The 19,784-nt window shown below is 39.2% G+C and overlaps 1 protein-coding gene across 1 annotated transcript in view; it reads left to right on the top strand.

Annotated features, from left to right (window-relative positions):
- Positions 1-1,057: 1,057 nt before the first annotated feature.
- gpr39 (G protein-coupled receptor 39) overlaps positions 1,058-19,784 on the top strand; it is a 33,133-nt gene continuing 14,406 nt past the window's right edge. The window contains exon 1 of the mRNA XM_047600082.1: positions 1,058-2,238. Coding sequence (XP_047456038.1) covers positions 1,464-2,238 — 775 coding nt within the window. The 5' untranslated portion in view covers positions 1,058-1,463. The remainder of the gene's footprint in view (positions 2,239-19,784) is intronic.

The following is a 19,784-nucleotide window of genomic DNA, read 5'->3' as shown; positions in this document are numbered from 1 at the left end:
CTCTCATTGGCCTTGTAAGTGAACATGCTCGGCCGTCTAATAGGTAAATGTAATGTTCATATCACCATTTTTATCTTTAACATCCTGATTCCTGAGCATTTGTTTGGAATGCATCATCTTTCTTTGAGATAAGAGTGTGTTCTTTATGCATTCGAGATTAGTAAGACCTGAGAAATATAATAAAAAATAAGCATCATCTTAGAACTGGAAGTAGTTTTTAAAAATAAATTATGTGAACATAGGGATTATTTCACTGTATATTATAATTTATGTCAGGTGTCTCCAACGTTTTTCAGGCCAAGGAAAGATTAAGTAGGAACCCCGTACCTGCTACATGTGTTCTATATTAATCTTGGCCTAGAGCTATTTATAAATATACATTCAATATTAAGTGATCCCTTATTATTACTAACTATGTATAAAAAAATGTCTAATCAACCAACAACTTTGCAGCCCCCACCCCTGCAGTACCTCCATAGAACCTCTAGGGGTCCTGGATCCCTGTTGAAGGCCAATGATTTAAGTCACCAATGTGTAACCAAAATGTAAAACTGTTTATTTTAAAGCAATAGCAGAATTAGAAACATCGAAATCCCAACGTCCTCAGACGAGCACTTGTGAATTTATTAAATTTTCATGTCACATCGAACTAGAAAAGTTAATAAGCATAAATAAACAAGTGTATTCGCTGCCATTGCGTGGCAGACAAAAGTGTCTCATGAGGACAACAGGTCTAAAGGAGGCAGAATAAGAAGCTGCAACGAACCTCAAAAATTATGTCCCCATATAAGGACACCAGGACCAAGGAGGAAACAGAAACAAAAATCTTAAACACTTAAATATGTACGGTCAAGTAATAGTCAAGAAAGTTATTTTTCTCCTTCTTATCAGTTTTAACTCTGTTTCTTCTCTCTACAAAAAAACAGAAGTATTGTTTATGGAAAGAGGCGGTGCATTAGTACTAATGATAAGAAATGAAACCATTGCTCACGCTGCCTGTTTAATGTTTAACTACCCTCCTCTCGTATGAGGGAGGAGGAAATGTCTGTGAGTTGAACGCTGGCTGACACTTTGCTCGGACTGAGGTGAAACCACCCGACTCTACACACGGGTTTACGAGGACTCCGGGGGAAATACTACGTGATCATTTGAGCTGTGAAGACATGGACCAGGCTTAGAGCCATACAACGAACAGGTCAATTTATCAAATATTTAGATTATAACAGAGAGTGCAGAAGAGTCCTCATATTTCCTTTCTGTGAGTTTTATACCTGTTGTTATCTGAGTAACACACCCACCGGGACACTAACCTTTAAGAATCAAGAATAACTTCTTCAGTATAAGGTGTTACCCTGTGAAACTGGTCACCTCTGGATCTCGGCTCTAATCTGTGAGGCTGCACCCAGACGGACTGATAAGCTAATCAATACCTGGAAAAAATCTGAGCTCGACACTTTGCAACCATGAATGAAGAAATAGAGATATCAGAAGAGAAGGACTGGAGTGAGCTTGAACCCAACTACCCGGTCAAAATCTTCCTCACAATCTTTTACAGCGCCATGTTGGTGACGGGCATCGTGGGCAATTCGGTCACCATCAGAGCGACCCAGGTGCTGAAGCGTAACGGCTACCTGCAGAAGAACGTGACCGACCACATGGTTAGCCTGGCGTGCTCAGACTTGTTGGTGCTCCTCATCGGCATGCCGGTGGAGCTCTACAGCGCCATCTGGTTCCCCTTCACGTCCATGTCGGGCAATGTCACCTGCAAGATCTACAACTTTCTGTTCGAAGCTTGCAGCTACGCCACCATCCTCAACGTAGCTACGCTTAGCTTCGAGCGCTATGTCGCCATCTGTCACCCCTTTCATTTTAAAGGCCTGGGCGGGAAGCGCACCTCCGCCCTCATCGCCTTTGCCTGGGTGGTTTCGGTGCTCGTGGCCCTGCCGTTGCTCATCGCCACGGGTACGCAAGGACACATCCCCCTTCGATCTGAAACTCCCGTCCAGAATCTGACCTTCTGCACCAACCTGAGGGAACGCTGGGTCATGTACAGGGCCAGCATCTTTGTGGCTTTCATCGTCTACATGGTGGTGTTGATCTGCGTGGCCTTCATGTGTCGGGCCATGATACTGGTCCTGAAGAAACCTTTGGGATCCACAGATCCAGGAGTCAACGAAAATCCAAAGCATGAAAGTTCAAAGGTCAGGGCAGCCAGGAAGCAGACCATCATCTTTCTTGGTAAGTCCCAGTTTAATATCTCCTCCTGAGACCCGGCGTCCTCATATGGGGACATTAGGTGTTAGCTTTGTTGCAGCTTCTTATTCTGCTTCATTTAGACCTGATGTCCTCATAAGGAGACACTTTTATCTGTCATGTCCTGGTAGTGAAGTGTCAATACTCTTGTTTATTTATGCTTATTAACTTTTATGTTGTGTAAATGTAACAAATTCACAAGGTCTCGTTTGAGGACGTTGGGATTCCATCGTTTTCAATTCTGCTTTTGCATTAAAATAAACTTTAATATTCTGGTTCACGCTGGTGACTTAAATTTTAATATACAGTAAAATAACGTCCACAAAACCACTTCCAGTTCAAAGATGATGCTTATTTTTTATTATACCTCTTAGGTCCTACTCATCCCAAATTCCTAAATATTGGATGGATGTAAATCTGTGAATGATGCCAGCAGAAATGTTTGTTGAAATAATATTATGGGGATGTGCAGATGTGCTCGACAGCCTTTTCATCTGTTTACACCGGCAGTGTAAACAGCACTTTGACTCAGTGCCACGAGTGGAAGTGATGAAGACGACGTTTCCAATGTTATGACAATTCAAATGATTAATTGCGCACAAAGACACACGGACACACACAGTGTTTTTATTTAGGGTGTAGTCTTGGTGTTTAAGTGATGTCTTTACAGTCGCTCCTCTCTGTTCTGTCAGGAGGCTAAAAGTCCACGTTGTAAACTAGCAACAACAACAGCCATTAGGTTATTTTTTCCATTTTTAATAACAGAATAAACATCCTGTGGACAAGATCGTGCACCTTGTTCCACTCGCTACTAGCTTGCGTTGGACAAATACACAATATTGCCAAAAGTATTTGCTCACCCATCCAAATAACAGAATTCAGGTGTATAAATCAAGCCCGTAGGCTGCAGACTGCTCCTACAAACTTTGTTGCTGAAAGAATGGGGTGCTCTCAAGAGCTCAGTGGGTTCAGGTCCAGGTCCAGTCACTGCTAAATATTCCACAGCAAACTGGTTTTAGATGAAAGTGGAAGCCCTTGAAGTGGCAGGCCCCGTAAACTGACAGAGGTCACCAGCTTTCTGCAGGGTTAGTCACTCCAGACCTCCAGACGACATGTTTAGCTTCAGATTAGCTCAACAACAGAGCGTGGACACAAAGCTTCATGGATGGGTTTCCATGGCCGAGCAGCTGCATCCCAGCCAAACATCACCAAAGCCAATGCAAAGCGTGGGATGCAGCATCACTGGACTCTAGAGCAGTGGAGACGTTCTCTGGTTCTCTGATGGACCAATCCATCTTTGGAGCAGAACAGCACTGGTCTGCATCGAACCAAGTGTGAAGGATGAGGGGATTATGGTGTGGGGTTGTTGTTCATGAGCTGGGTTTCCCCCCCCTTCGTTCCTGTGAAATTAACTCTGAATGCTTCAGCACACCAACAGATTTTGGCCGATTCCATCCCAACTTTGTGGGAACAGTTTGCACCAGTGCACAAAGCAAAGTCCATAAAGACCTGGATGAGGAAGAACTGGACCGGCCTACACAGAGTCCTGACCTCAACCAAAATAAAACACCTTTGGGATGAATTAGATGAAGACTGGGAGCCAGGCCTTCTCATCCAATGCCAGTGTCTGACCTCACTAATGAGCTTCTGGAATAATGAGTTAAAAATGTGGAAAGTCTTTCCAGAAATGTTGAAGCTGTTACAGCTGCAAAGGGCAGAGACGTCATATTAAAGCCTAATGGATTAAGAATGGGACGTTCATGTCAATATGGTGTAGATAGGAGACACATCATAACAACACAACGCACTTCTGAGGTCCCTAAGTCCAACAGAAGACCAGTTTCAGGATGAAGTCAGAAGCATTTACTATGTATTTTAATAAGATTCCCATGTGATCCTAAAGTGTGAATTTGTTTCAATGAACTCGTCTGTGACGTCATGTTGGATCAGTCTGACATTGAACTTAGAGTCACATTTTAAAAGGTATTGATTTGATAAACCTCTCTGGAGCCTTTCTGTGTTCTGTTTTCCTGTTGTAGGAGCACAGGGTCAAGTTTACTGATAACAGAAACATGGATGTAGAGTTGTTAATCTCTCAAACTATGAGCGTAGAAGAAGAGCATAAAAGGAGAGACTGGGGGAAAGATATGGTGTGACATGAACGCAGAGGGAAGCTGCCTGGAAACATGGCTCATAGAGACAGTTATGGTGCTTGGAAACCTGCAGTGCTGATTGATGCAAATTGCGTCAAGCATGACGCTCGTCCTCTGAGACGTAATTCTGTCAAATAATGCACAGACATGACAAACATCATTTTAGATTCCGTGCAAATTACACCCTCCCAGCATCATCACAATCGTCACACCCATAAAGCTACTCGGAAAGAACCATTTATGGTATTTATAAAGATGACTCTGGGAGTGAAAACTAATGTTAGAATCAGAATCAGACTCTATTGATCCCACGGGGAAATACTCTGTGTATCAGTGTTCAGAACAAAGAGCAATGTAGGCAATAAGAATAAGGCTGTTAAGAGGCTGAATAATTATCGCTCCAGTAATTATATAAGGAAATCTGGGTGCTACATGTCTAAGTAACATCCACATTAATGAATTCCAGGTCTAAACGTTTCCCAGCAGAACACTGAATTATCACAAGATGGTTTAAATGTTATTTACTTCTCCTGTCAGTGGTCATAATGTTATGCCTGATCGGTGAATACTAAAACACACAACAGAACACAAACACAGTTTAGACACTAATGCCACATATTTGTTGGAAAGTTCGAAGGAAAGATAGAACCTGTACATCAAAAAGGAAAGAACAAAATAAAGTAAAATTAGAATAATAAATGTAAACCTGTGAACACAAAGCTACTAAAATACTTATGAGGATGTTCAGAATCATCACATCTGGGACTTTGACTAAGCTTAAGTTCTCTGGTTAGTTGTGTATAAGCCACAGTGAGACTCACTCAGACATTCAGGCAGCTTCCTGAGGAAGAAACTGAATTTAGGACAAGTTTACTTCTGGTTTGTACCCCAGATAAGTAATTAACAGCTGGGTGTGAAGTAGTTTAGTAGCTGATGTAAAACAACACAGAGCTGCTAATAGAGTTCTTCTTCTTCTTCTTCTTCATTGGTGCATATGGATCAAATTCTACCAGTTTTATGCATAAATATCAGATCAGCTGTCAGTGAGTCGAGTAAATCAGTAGTATATACGTACTGTATTTACACTAGAATACTGCTCAGATCCAGAGTTTCCTTTACTTAATACTGGTTTGTATTTTGATGAGATGCAACTCACATAACACGCTGCATTACAGAGGAAGTACGGATAATAAATATTAGAATAAAACTTAATAGATTCATTCTCATTCATTCTTAATTATTGTCAGGTAGGATGGGTGTTGGTAGGATCTGGACCCAGATGCAGGAGGCAGGGAATCCAGGGAAACGTTTTTTTTTTTTTAATAATTAACAAAAAGCGCTGCACACGGCAGGAAAACCAGAAGTCCAAAAGAATCATCAAACATGGAACAAGACATGAAAACATGGATCTAACATTAACGACGCAACAAGGAACAAAGGGGAAGGCAGGGCTATATATACACAAGAGGAAAGACAAGACACAGGTGAGACGCATGAGGACAATCAACACAGGTGAAACCAATGAACAATCAAGAGACAAAGAGGCACAAGACAGGAAATCTGGAACTTAACAAAATAAAACAGGAAACACAACATGACCCAGACAAACTACAAGGAAACACGATGGACAGGAAACTAGGAAACATGACAAAATAAAACAGGAAACTTTAAAACATGAGCACAAAATAAAAGACAGACACAGAACCTTGATATTTATGAGATGTTGCCTCCTAATTAATCTCATAATTATGGCGCAATAGGTCAGGATATCACCTAAAACATGGTTTATGTTCTAATAAAGCAACATGTCATTACTAGAAGAGAATAAGTCGTATGATAATAAATAAATAAATAAACTGATTCAAATCTCACAGCAGGACGATGTGTGGTTAAAGAGTTATGAAGAACTATAATATAAATTAAACATATATTACTACTGTATACTAGTATATAGTATAGTAAGATCAAATTTACTGGTTTTATTCAGAGAAGTGGACAGAACACAACAATGAGACCCAGGACTGAACAGAAATGAGCCCAAATTACACTTATTATTATTGAGAAACATCTTTTTTTTTAAACTATACTTTGTTAAATGTGAACATTTTCTTAGTTTACTTGTTGTTCTTTGCACTAAAACTAACAGGACGGGTCGTCTTCATTACAGCCAAGTCATAAAATGAGCTCAGGTCCATTTGTTCCAGTCCCTGTACAGACTAATTGTGTAATAGGGCATCATTTGTTCTGATGTGTAGATATGACTTTGAACCAGCTTGTAAAAATTTTGATTAACGGTCGTAATCTGATGATAAATATAAAGTCACTGCACCACAACTCCACCAGCAACACACACACAAAAAGTAGTGACGTTGACTTTGCAGCTCCAGCAGAAAACAGCCAACTTTATAAAAATCAATACCCTGAAAATGTGAAACTTCAGAGTACGTAAGAAAATTCCAGCGCTGTGACTCACGCAGACACAAGTTCAATGCCAGACTGATCCAACACGATGATCCTGGTTATTCAAACAAACTGTGTGAAGCCAGTCAAATAAAAAATAAATCCCTCCCACAGACAGATACAGGAATCACTCCTCCAAACTGAAACTACTGTGTTGACTGTGGTACATGTTTCTACCTTCATCATTATCTATGCATATAATAAAAATATCACACCCCCTCCTGCCCCACACACTCAGCCATGTCATTAGTTAGTACATGATGGAGCCACAAAACACAAAACTGAGGCAGAACATTTTCATCAGCTACAATCACCGATGCCCCTGGAGGGTTTTTAAGCGTCTTTCAGCTCCTAGTTTTGGTCTTAGAACCTGCAGGTTGATGCAGCTTCTCTCAACCACAGCAGGAAACTGCGTTCATGAAATCTCTGATAAGCAGCCGGACCAACAATAAATACAGAGATAAGTAATTAACAGTTGGACGGTTTGTGGCTGGAACCATTTCTCCCTGGAGCTGGTGTAAACTGAAACAGAGCCACGAATAGAGTTCTTCTTCTTCTTCTTCTTCTTCTTCTTTATGCATAAATATATCAGTTTATCTCTCAGTGAAGCAGTCGATATTTTTCAATTTACCATATTTTGTTTTGCAAGTTGACCTCAAATTTAGAATGATTGCTCAGATAGATAGATAGATAGATAGATAGATAGATAGATAGATAGATAGATAGATAGATAGATAGATAGATAGATAGATAGATAGATAGCAGGCGTCTGGCTCGAGGCAGGAAACATTTCCTGCAGCGTTCTTCGTCTGAGTCTCTTGGAGACTCGTCCGTTTTCTGTCTCATCCATGATTGATAACAGCTTGTTTATTGTCCTGAGGAACAGCTGTAAGACAGTTAAACTCTGGTGGAGCTGTGTGAATACATCTATCCTGTTTTTATTTAATACCTACTGTATTTATTACAGTTACTTCATAGTAAATCTCACACTTGTGTGTGAAAGAGACCAGAAAGCTGTTAGTTACGCTTCAATTTATGCAACTGTTTGCAACAGGCAAATACTTCAACTAAAGGAAAAGATTTCCTCCGTAACAGAAAGAAATAATTTCCTAATTAGACACAAAACACAAAGTGAGCAAATAAGCTGAAAATGAAAATGGGAACAGTTTAGAGACAGTAACACTACGAGTGTGAGTCTGGTTTATGATCCAGATGTAGACACAGGTATTAATAACTACACACTAACTGCAGGTGGTGCCTGAACCTCCAGAAATCCACTACAAACCTCTTTGGTTTTAGCTGCATTGATCTGATTTCAACTTATTTATTTATTTTAAACGGTGGAGATACATCACATATCACCAGAGGCACCACCCACAAAATACAGCCTCACATACAAATTCATCCACTTATTATGGAAATGCTGTGGAATGATGGAAGCTAATATACAGTGGTCGTCTCAGAAACACACCAAACATTAATATAACACAGCGGGAGGATTCATAAAGGCTCATGGGACATCTACTATTTACTGACTCGTACCTTATTACAACCTGATGAGGGCCGATCAATATGTATGTATTCTTTTTTTCCTACATCATGCCGGGCACTTTCACTTTTGCTTATTGACGTTTCAGATAATATGTGTTTTTAAACCTGCACCAATGCACAGTTTAACTCCATGACGTCATGTTTTGCCATTTCTGCTGTTAGCGACACAAGGCTAATTGACAAGGTGCACGTACTATGTGCTGTTATTGCCCTTATTACGCTCGTCCTGCAGAGGACAAAGTGATTTTAGAAAAAGTCTGAAGCTACGATGCGATAGCGTCGACGTTTCTCGGTGCATGAGGCAAAACACTGTTTTATTCAAACAGTTTGCTTGCATTTAATTTCAGTCAGAAGTGTGTGGGACGCTGGCAGCGCACACACCCCCTCCCTCCTCCACGTCTCTCCGTCCGACCACACAGAATACTGATATCTTTATAAATATTGATGAGGATGTATATAGAGTGGATTATGCGTTTCTCATGGTTGAGATGCAAGTCAGTCAAGGTTTTTTTTTTTTTTTTTTTTTAATATTTCTACCTTTACTGAACCCAAATTCCAATAAATCAAAAACTCATTATTTCCCAACCAAACAACCACATGGCCATATTCTAATCCCTCCAGTTGTTATCGTCTCTAACATTCACTACAGCACAGGCCCCCGCAAACAACAACAGCTCCAGCAGAAATACTGGACTTCATTATCTTCATAATGGAATATTACATTTCACTGAATATTACTTTGAAAGTCATGACACAGTCTGCAGCTATAGCATCAACAACGTTTCCTCTCCTCTCCTCTTATTGGCTGCCGGTGTGAGAAGGAAGGAGGTCTCCGGTGTGAGCCCGGGTGTCAGCCATCTCTGGAGTGGCCACGGTCTTGTCACTGCTCCACGTTACCTTGAAATAACTTTTAATCCCGGCTGGGCTCTGTGACTTTGGAGAGTAATTAAAAGCAGAGAACATCCTTGTTAAGTTGCCCACACATCACGTCCATGACAGAAGGTTAATTGCTTTAGATAGTTTTTTTTTTTTTTTCAGTCGCAGGGAGCCAGCATTTGTGAAATGAATATTAATTCTGTTTTCTGCTTTCGGGCCCCGACCTTTGACTTTTCACGGTCCGTTTGTGATGCGGACGTTCAGCGAGGCTGAAAGGCTGAAAGGATGCAGGAGGAAGCAGCGACGGGAGACGTGAAATGGTTTAGACTAATGTGTCAGACTGATGCAGAGGCCACAGCGACAGCACAGACCCCTGCACAGTATCTAACGTAACCTCCCCAGACATATAACCACTTGGCAGAGACGTGCGTATCGATCTAGAAATATCGATACTTCCAATCTAGACGTGGGTTTCGTTTTTTTTTTTTTAGAATCGATCTTCACGGCAAAATATCGATGCCAAGTTCACTGTCACAGGAAATATTAACACTTTTATGAATCTGTAATCAATTCGGAAAAAAAAAAGAGAGTGAGAGTTTAAGGGAAGGGACATCTGAGACAGACCTGTGTGTCTGGTATCTGATATGAGGCCTCTAGAAGTCTCAGGTCTTTAACCAGAACAGACGGAGAGGCCTCCTTATGGTCCTCGCTTGTGGAGCAGAGTTTGAGGATAAACAGACGATGTTGACAATGTTTTAAAAACAAACTAAAAATCTACCTTTTTAGTCTTTCAACTGAATTTTATATTTATGAAATTTTAATTATTTTACCATTTTATATTTTTTAGTCGGATTTTTAACAGAATTTTTTATTTATTTATTATTTTTCCCTTTTTAATCTGGTTATTAATTTATTTTTATTTATTTAATATTTTATCTTTTTAGGCTGACCTTTAACTAATTTTATTACTTTATTTTTTTTTTTAGTATGGCTTTTAATTTATAATTAAATTTATTTATTATTCATTTATTCTTATGTCTCTAGTGTTTCCTCAAGTTCAAGGTGGTGATGGTGGGAAAGCGTTTCCTCAGCGTTTTTAAATTTTCGTGTGTGTGTGTGTGTGTGTGTGTGTGTGTGTGTGTGGGGTCTCTCAGGTTTATTGTTTTTGTTTTTTATTTTTATGTAAAGCAGTTTGGGCTTTTGCATAATAAGTGCTCTATAAATAAAGTTTGATTGATTGATTGATTGATTGATTGATTGATTGATTGATTGATTGATTGATTGACATGGTGGAAGCCCTTAAGTTCAGAGAACTGCTGCTGCTGTTTCTTAACAAAAACATAAATGGAAATGACAGAATGTAGAATGAGGCCGTTGTGTTCTGTGAAGTTCTAACATGAAAACTCTGATGCTCTGATTAAAGCGAAGTCTGATATTTGGCAGCTTGTTTAATTCTTATACAGAGGTATAAACCCTTTTTTTTTTTTTTTTAATAATTACAGTCACCAATGTTCAGTGTAAAACTCATCATCTTCATACACACAGGTAGAGTCTGAAAGGATCAGTATCAGGATATTAGCCTTTAGTGTTTTTATTTGGTGTCAGACTGAAAAGTAAACATTGTGGTGAACATCACTTGACGTGTTATGTTTCTGCTTGTTTCTGCTTTCTCTAATTGTATTTTGTTTGATCAGTAAATTGACTCATCGAGTCAAATTGGTAATTGAGGATCAGTAAAGGTGGAACTCATCGAGGTCAAAGGTTAAATGAGGAGGTTCAGAGACACAAACTTTTGTAAAACTCATCTTCAGAAAAAAGTCGTTAAACGTTTCACTGCATAAACTGTGTGCGTAGGTTCCACAGTTTATTAAAAAGAGCCTGAAGAGAGTGGGAAGAGAGCTGTTATTCTTCTTTGACACATTCCTATTCAATGTGTGCACAGTGATAATCACGTGTTTTCACTGTTTAGCGGGAAATTTAAACATCAGATCTGGTTGAAGTTGAATTTTCCATTCAATCAATAAACCAGACATGGTGCTTCTCACACATCTGAACATACAATTGTTCACTAAGTGTTTCTTATGGATTATAAACAGGTCTCTGTCCATCTCTGCACTGATGAATGTGACCTCAGCCTGTTGTTGTTATTCACACAATGCGTTTTCCATTTTGTCCATCTTGCAAAGGATAATTTATTTCTCATTTTTAGCACCAAAGTGAGACGAGCCAGTCGTCATCTGGAAAAACATCTAAAACAACCTGTAACCATTTACAAGTGAGGGAATACTCCATTATAATATGTATGAGGTCGTTCATACTGTTTTAAAAAGAGAATCTGGAGAATGGTTACCTTGCACACTAGTAGGTATTATATTATCAATACTTACAGATCTATTCTGCAGCGTAACCTGGTTTCTTTGTGCTTTTTTTCTCACCTCTCAGTATATTTAAACCATATGATGTCACAGTGTAAATTAGTACCGATAGTTGATTGAAGTTTCATTCTCTGTAAAGACGCTGTTTAAATGCATCACACCAAAGACATGCACAAGAGACGGACTTCCTGGATTACACGGCATCAGTCAGTCCTCTCTTAATGCTAATCAGGAGCAGACAGGGCTCATCTCTCATCAGTCATGCAGGGAAAAGAAAACCTCTAAGGACCTTCTCAGACTCTGCATAAGATCCAATCAGATGTGAAGCAAAAACAAAAATGACAATAATTCTGTGGGTTAAAATCAAACATGATAAACCGTTAGCAGCTGTTAGAATATGTGAGGGGCACCAGGTTATTTTGGCCTTTGGTCTTATGTGTTTACATCAACCACTTTCCACCGCTCTGCTACAGCAGGATCATAACTCATGAAGTGCAGCGACAGCCCAATCGCCACCCTGAACCTCTGGCCGCTGGATCGATGGAGCTGGTTTATTGTCTTTGACCAGACTCCCTCTCAGCCTGTCCACGCTGCGTGGGTGGCTTCTTTCAAAGCCTCTTACCTTCACATGTAAAATAAACCTCGAGGAGGATTTGTTAGACTCTGTGGCCGGGTAGATGAATGTGTTATGATTCCTCCTCCTCATCCACTCCACACTGAGTGACAGAGCAGCAGCACGGTTTAGTAATAAGATCCAGATCCCAGCGGAGCTTCTCCCAGAGAGACAGACCTATTCCAGATTCTTATACCGTGTGGGCATGTTTACTTTATCTGATTTACAACCACACACTGATACTGTAGCCTCCCAGGAGGCGGGTAATTGATGCATTTTTATTTTTTAAGTTTTTTTGTCTTTAAAAAAACAGATTCGGACTCTTCAAAGAGCATTTATGGACGACAAAAGAAAGAAGTTTTCTTTAGTGAAAAGCTGCCACACAACGATGGACCTCGTGATCCAAAGGGTCATTTTTAAAGAGTAATTTTTAAAGCTGCTCTTGTTAATATCAAATGATTAACATATAGTAATATATGTTTATAAGTACATTACAGGCCAAAGGTTCAGAAGCAACTTCAAGTTTCTGTTCACGATGACTTTCTCTAAAACCAGCATGAGTTCTTTGTATTCTGGGATGTATTTACTCCATGATCAGACTTTACTTTTATTGATATGAACCATTTTCCATTGTGACAAGAACATTTCTGAATAAATGTCAGCAGAAGAAAAGAAGAAGGACTTAGTTTTAGGGTCGAGGAGATTTGAAAGACTCACAACTTCAGTACAAAAGTAAAAAAAAAAAATAATCACAGTTTGCATTATTCACTTTAACTCTTTAAAATGGGCTTTTGAGAGTCTTCATATAAATATCTCTTGTGGAACAAATATATGTCATGATGTTGTTAAAGCCAGAGGAGGAAACTATGAAGAAAGAAAAACTTTCTAATGATAATTATAGTAAAATGTCTCCTGATAAGTTACAAAATAAACCAATGAAACTATGATATTTTATGTACAGATTTGATGTTGCTTCCAAACTTTTGTTCTGTAGATTATTCCAGCTATAGAATTATACATTAGCGACATAAACTTTCCACTTTTCACTGATATCGATACTTTCAGACTTGTGTATATGGAAATTATGACTTTTACAATGAACACAGGTGAATGTAATTTTGAATTTTGTATTCTATACCTTTGTATAGGAATTAAACAAACAAATGCCAAATATCAGATTTATCTTTAATCTCAACAGTTACAGAGAATATGAGCAAATCACATTAAAAAAACAAACAAACAAAAGAAATGAAAATAAGATCAGTGTCTCTGACTTGGATCTAATTCTTTTTGGAGCAGGCAGAGTGGTCTTCAGACAACAAAGGTTACAGATTCATAAAAGTGTTAATATTTCTTGTGTATCGATATTTTGATGTGAAAAAAAAACACAGTATCTTGTTAGCTGAACAGTTAATCTTAATATTAATATCATTGGTGTATGTTTAACCTTTTATGGGGCAAAGAACCGTATCTGGTAACTTCATCACATTTTGAACAGTTTAGAAACAGTAAATCAGTTTAAATTAAATGAATTTAAAATTTCTTCAATTTTCTCTCAACTAGGGTTGAGTTTTATTATTTCTGAGTATTTCAATGAGCGCACTGTAAAGGGTTAAGTGGTATTTGAGTTGATGAAATGACCTTTCGCATACATCTGGAGCAGAGAGGATGCAGCACTACAACTCTGAGGGAAGATTAGATTAGTGACTCAGTGCTGGTGTGTCTGGACATAACTCACACTGGAGGAGACTCATCAGATTCCTTCAAGGTGCAGTGGCTTGAGCAATCTAAGCTACGGCAACAGCTACTAATTCAAATCAAATTAAACCTCGGGTCAAGAATGGTGGAGGTATATGCACATTAATTCAATAAATGAATGAATGAATGGAGGCTTTATTTAGAACATGAGAAACACACACAAAACAACAACAAATCAAAATAGTCAAAACAATAAAAAAGTGTTAATATAACATGTGTGAAAGGAAAGTAGGAAGAAGGATTTGTTTATTTAATTCGGCCACTTCTCATTTCTCTGTAATTAATAATGTAAATATTTGAATGTATTTACCAACACTTCATGATTATACATATTTACAGACTAAAGACAATAAAAAAAGTAAATAAGCAAGTGCATAAAAGGGGTTCATTTGATAAATACAGAGCAGACTTTGTCCCCTCTGTGTCCTCCTTTGGTCAAATCGTGTAGGGGTCAGTGAATATAGTCTCATCAGTCAGAGTCAACTTTTTAAAATAACACTCATGCTGTCCATATTAGTATGTTCTCTAAAATATGAGTTTTCCTCGTCCATTCTTCCCAGAACAGTCTGTTGAAATGTGCTAACTGGTGTTTACAGGCTATAGTGTTATAAATATAGATATTTTGCCTCCAGTTAAGCCCCGCCCCTCAAAATATGTCACACTGTTTACTACAATAACCAGTTCATAAAGAATCTAACACTCTGGGAAAAGTGCAAAGGTCGGTATATGAAATAATTTCATCATTTCATCGTGTGATTAAAAGAGGAAATCTCTCATTTACCAAAGGTTTCAAGTGATTAACGAGACACAGTTAAAGTCCTGTTACCTTTAATTACCAGCGTCGTGTCTAGGGAACCGTGTATCACCAGCATTGAGACTGGTCAAAACTAAACGGACAGTAAATGCAGCCAAACACATCAAAGTCCTTGAAGGAAACCTTCTCTAGAGTTCACTGAGTTGAGAAAGAGCTGATGGATTATCTTTATCTGTTTATCGTTCCTCTGGGTGGTTTATGGGACGGCAGCAGCTTTTTGGACCAATCAGAGCTCTGGACACGAGTTGTGTTTGAGTAAATGCTGCATGATGCAATATGTCATTTTCTTCTGATTTCACTGATAAAAGTCATTATAGGATTCAACCAACACACTTCTTCTTTTTTTTTTAACTGTGTGCCAACTTTGATTACTAGAGAACAAAACCACTTAGAGAGATTCTGACTTTTGTGACAGAAACTTCAGAGTCTTCACTTTCAAAAGAGACCGAGACCATGAATGAGCTCCAAAGTGTTTATGAACAGCATTCAGTTTACTTTGAGTCTGTCCCAAATAGGAGTTTTTTTTGCAAAAAGGCTGGAATGATAAAAGTTTAACATGGCAGCAAACCAAAGTAAAGCAAGTTAACAGACAGTTTGCTGTTTCCGGTGTTGAGAAGTTTGAGTTAACCCTCGTTTTTCTGGTGTGTATCACGTCATTAACACTAATCAGATCATTGTCACTGACTTTCAGCCTTTGTTTCCATCTACGCTGAGAATCCAGATAGAATGAATATAATAAATTAACCATCGACCAAATCATCAGCACGATTCAGGAGAGGTCAGTTCTGGTTAACACACACCTGACATGCCGCCTTTTGATGAAAGATCAGAACAAAAAGATCTTTAATTGCAAACCACATCAGAACGATGCTGAGCTTTCTCTGTTCAGGAATCTATCAATGCACAACTCAAAGCTAAAAAAACTGCTTTCTTCCCTAACGAGAGGCCTGTGTCATCCCGGGTGCAGCTGAGGGCGAGGCTGCCGGCACCAGAGTGAGTGGGTGGGTTTGGAGGAGCTCTTTAGTTTTTCCTGTGGGACGCGGAGCTTCAAGGAGCTTTGCCTCCATCAAAACAAAGTGACATGTTTTATCACATTCACCGTTGAAAAGCTATTAAAAAGCAGGAGATTAGAGCAGCGACTGAGCCCACGTAAGTTGACTGATGAATCCCACTAACTTTTGCTGAAGTACACATTTGTTCCCTATTTGTTGTAATCGTTCTGGTGTTGCAGCAATGTCTCTGTGATGACTGTGGTGCTGATAGCCCACAATCATGTACAGTACTGTGCAAAGGTTTCAGGCAGGTGTGAAAAAAGGCTAAGAACATGTTAATAGTGTATTTCCATCAATTAATAAAATGCAGTGAATGAACAGAAGAGGAATCTAAATCAAACTAATATCTGGTGTGACCTCCCTTTTCTTCTATTTACACACAGTTCTTGAAGGAACTTGGCTGGTAGGTTGATCCAAACATCTCAGAGAACTAAACACAGATCTTCCTCAGATCCTTCTGTCTCTTCATATAATGCCAGACTCACTCCATGATGCTGAGATCAGGGCTCTGTGGGGTTCATGCCATCACTTCCAGGACTTCTTCTTCTTCTTTCCTCTGAAGATAGTTCTAAATTACCTTGACTGGATGTTTGGGCTCTTTGTCCTGCTGCAGAACAAATATGGGGCCAATCATCCTCCTCCCTGATGGTGTTGATGGTGGATCAGTATGAACCTGTATCTCTCAGCATTGAGGACCATTAATCCTGATCAAACTCTCCAGGAGCCTCCACCATGCTTCACTGTTGCCTGCAGACACTCATTATTGTAGCTCTCTCCAGCCTTCGCTCAACAAACTGACAAATATTTCACATGTTGATTCATCAGTCCAGATGTTTCTGAGCCCAGTTTCTTTGTTCTGGTTCATAGTTGAGTCTCTTGGTCTTGTTTCCATGTCAGAGGGATGGATTTTTAGCTGCAACTCTTCCATGAAGACCACTTGTGTCCAGACTTCTCCAGACAGTAGATGATGAACCTGGGTCCCACTGGTTTCTGACAGTTCTGAGCTGATGTCTCTGCTGGACGTTTTCTGATTTAAAAGGGAAATAATCTTGATGTGTTTTTCATCTGCTGCTCTAAGTTTCCTTGGTCGACCACTGGGTCTAAGATGCTACTAAATCCCTGACTTAGTGAAAGTGCATCCTATAAGGATTGATGCTGGTTTGAAGGCAAAGGGTGGTAACACCGGATACTGATGTGACTTAGGTTTTTCTTTAGTTCGCTCAGACCACTGGGTCTCGGATGCAGTAAGGACTACCTACCTGCTCAGCAGTAGGACTATAAGCATCGTTTTGCAGGTCGGGATCTGTAAGGAAATACACCAGGACACCAAACTCCCGAGTACTGTTTGAGTTTTTGCAATGAAATTTCAACTAAATGGACTAGCCTGTCGCATCATTTTGAATTTTTCTCTTTCATTTCCATCAGTGTTGCATCCTTTCATTCCTAGATTCCTAGCACATTACCCAGTCCATACCAGTATAGACATAGCGTGATCTATTTCCCACTGAGATCTGATGTGTTTACAAAGTGTTACTTTAATTTAAGCAGTGTATTATTAAGTCCTCTTATGTATTTGCAACTTTCTTTTTTTTTTCTCATTCCAGTTCAATAGATTGCTCGTTCTGCAGTCACTGCTGCAACTATAACATCCAATATATTCTTATAACATTCCTCGAAACGGCCATAAAGCAGTTTGAAGATCTGACTCCACATATATCTTGGATACTAAGGGGGAAAAATATATTCAAAAGAGATTAGAAGGCAGCATAATATTATCAGTGGACAGAGGTAGCAGATGGCTGATTGCACTCATGCGAGAACAAGGCCGACCCTGGTTCAAGTCTAACATGATCCATCATTAAATAGTGCCAGGAACAAACAGCACTTGATGTTGTCATTGTGGCAGAGCATTATGATGACGGACACTCATTCAGTGGAGCTCACCTTTCTGACTGGGACTGAAATGCCACTTTTAATTCAGACCAAATTCTGAGTTTTCTTTTTATTTTAGTGAGTATATGGTTTAGTTCTCCTTAGTTTTCAGTTTAATAGGCAATGGTTAACATCAAATTAGAAGAAACCAAGATATTCTGATAAAAAGAAAGATGACTTGTGCATGAAATCAGCTGCAGCCGGGAGTTATTTTTCAACAAATGATGGAAAGAAGAAGAACAAACTGAGACGCTGTGTTCAGTTAGTCCTGTTGTGATGCCTCCATTTAATCAGAGCAAACCAACGTCTGTCTTATTAGTGTGATTTACGCAGCCTTTATACAGTGTAATTGTGAATGTGCTGTTACATGCTCTCTTTTAATCGAACTCTTAGACGATAATCGAATACAGCGAAAGTCAGAGCATCTGGCTGGTGCTGGACTATGAGCTTTACTGACATCTTGTATTTTCCTTGGCCTCATGCTGTGTTTGGTAGAAGAAGGGAGTTGTGAGGGAGTGTGATTACTTAGACTTGGACAGACTTTAATGATCCACGAGGGAAATGACTCGGTCACAGTAGCTTAGTTGCACATAAAAGAAACACTCTTAAAAAGCACAAGCAAAAAGAAAGATAAAATAAAATATTTTGCACAGCAACAGTAACATGGATTGTGTCTGCGTTTCCTTATCCACTGAGGGAGGATTGGATGTAAACTCCAACACACAGGAGTGTGTCCCCACCCGTCCTCAGAGTCCTGAAGCTGCACTGTGGTCCACATGCACCCAGGTCTCCTCAAAACAAGACAAGACACTCTGGGTCCCAACAAGTCCGTCCATTTTGCTGCCAAAGACAAGTTATGTGCAGAATACGGTCACAAAATTGGAACAATTAATGAATAAATAAATGGATTTAAAGAGCAGGCTGTTTCTGTTGTTGGCTGCTGATAAGATCGAATTTAAAACTTTGTTGTTGTTTTTTTGGTTTTGTTTCTTGGTGAAATGTGTTATAGGTACTTCTCCGTATACAAGGGAGTACCTCCACCTCTTTAAGAGAAAACCAGATATTTGTGGCTGGTGGGAAGTGAAGTTACATAAGAGGAGACACCGTCTAGGAGTTTGGCCTTTTCCTATTTTTGTGCAACCAGTTGTTACAGGAATATGGCTGAGTTAATTTTCATCTTCATGAGCATTTCTGCCAGACAATCGCATGACAAACTCTGTCTCTGTAAACAATATAAAAGTCATGTGCTTCTCCATTGTACCTGTTTGAGATCCTCCTCACCACTTCATGTGTTGACGTACATTCCTCTCCTATTGTTATTGCAATATACTCTAATACTTAAACTCTTCCAGTGTTGTGTGATTGTTATGTGTCCACAGTGCTACCTTTCAGATAATATCCACCACCCTGGTACTGATGACTGAGTAGCGATGATGTGAATAAACGACTGATGGTTGTTAGCTGCTGCTACCCGGTCATGTAGACATCGGTACCTGACTTTCTTTGTGTGGCCAAAGGAGTTGATTAAATGGCATCATTTAAACTCCAGATTATAAAGCTTTTACTTTACTGCAGAATTAACAACTGTATGTGGGTGAACTTTCATAGAACTCACTGGATTGAGATATGTCACAGATTTAATTGATTTATACTTAAGGCATCTGCAAAAGTGCATCTTATTGCACCACTGATTGAAAAGGAGCAGGAAGAAGAAAATCGTATAATACCTGCCCCTTTCTTCAGTATGAACACACAGACAGATGGTCTGTCTCACTCTAACTTACTAATGATGTGCTGGCTCAAATTAAAAAACTGATGCAACAATTTGCACGTATATTTTTAAGTTATTTCAACTTAGAGTTGAGCACATACCACAAGACTTTTCAACTCAATTACTTCAGTACAAGGAACGTGATTGGCTACTACAAGGTTATTTGAGTTAATTGT

Source organism: Mugil cephalus, chromosome 12, assembly GCF_022458985.1.
Source record: "Mugil cephalus isolate CIBA_MC_2020 chromosome 12, CIBA_Mcephalus_1.1, whole genome shotgun sequence".
Taxonomy (NCBI): domain Eukaryota; kingdom Metazoa; phylum Chordata; class Actinopteri; order Mugiliformes; family Mugilidae; genus Mugil; species Mugil cephalus.
This window is presented reverse-complemented; position numbering and strand designations above follow the sequence as displayed.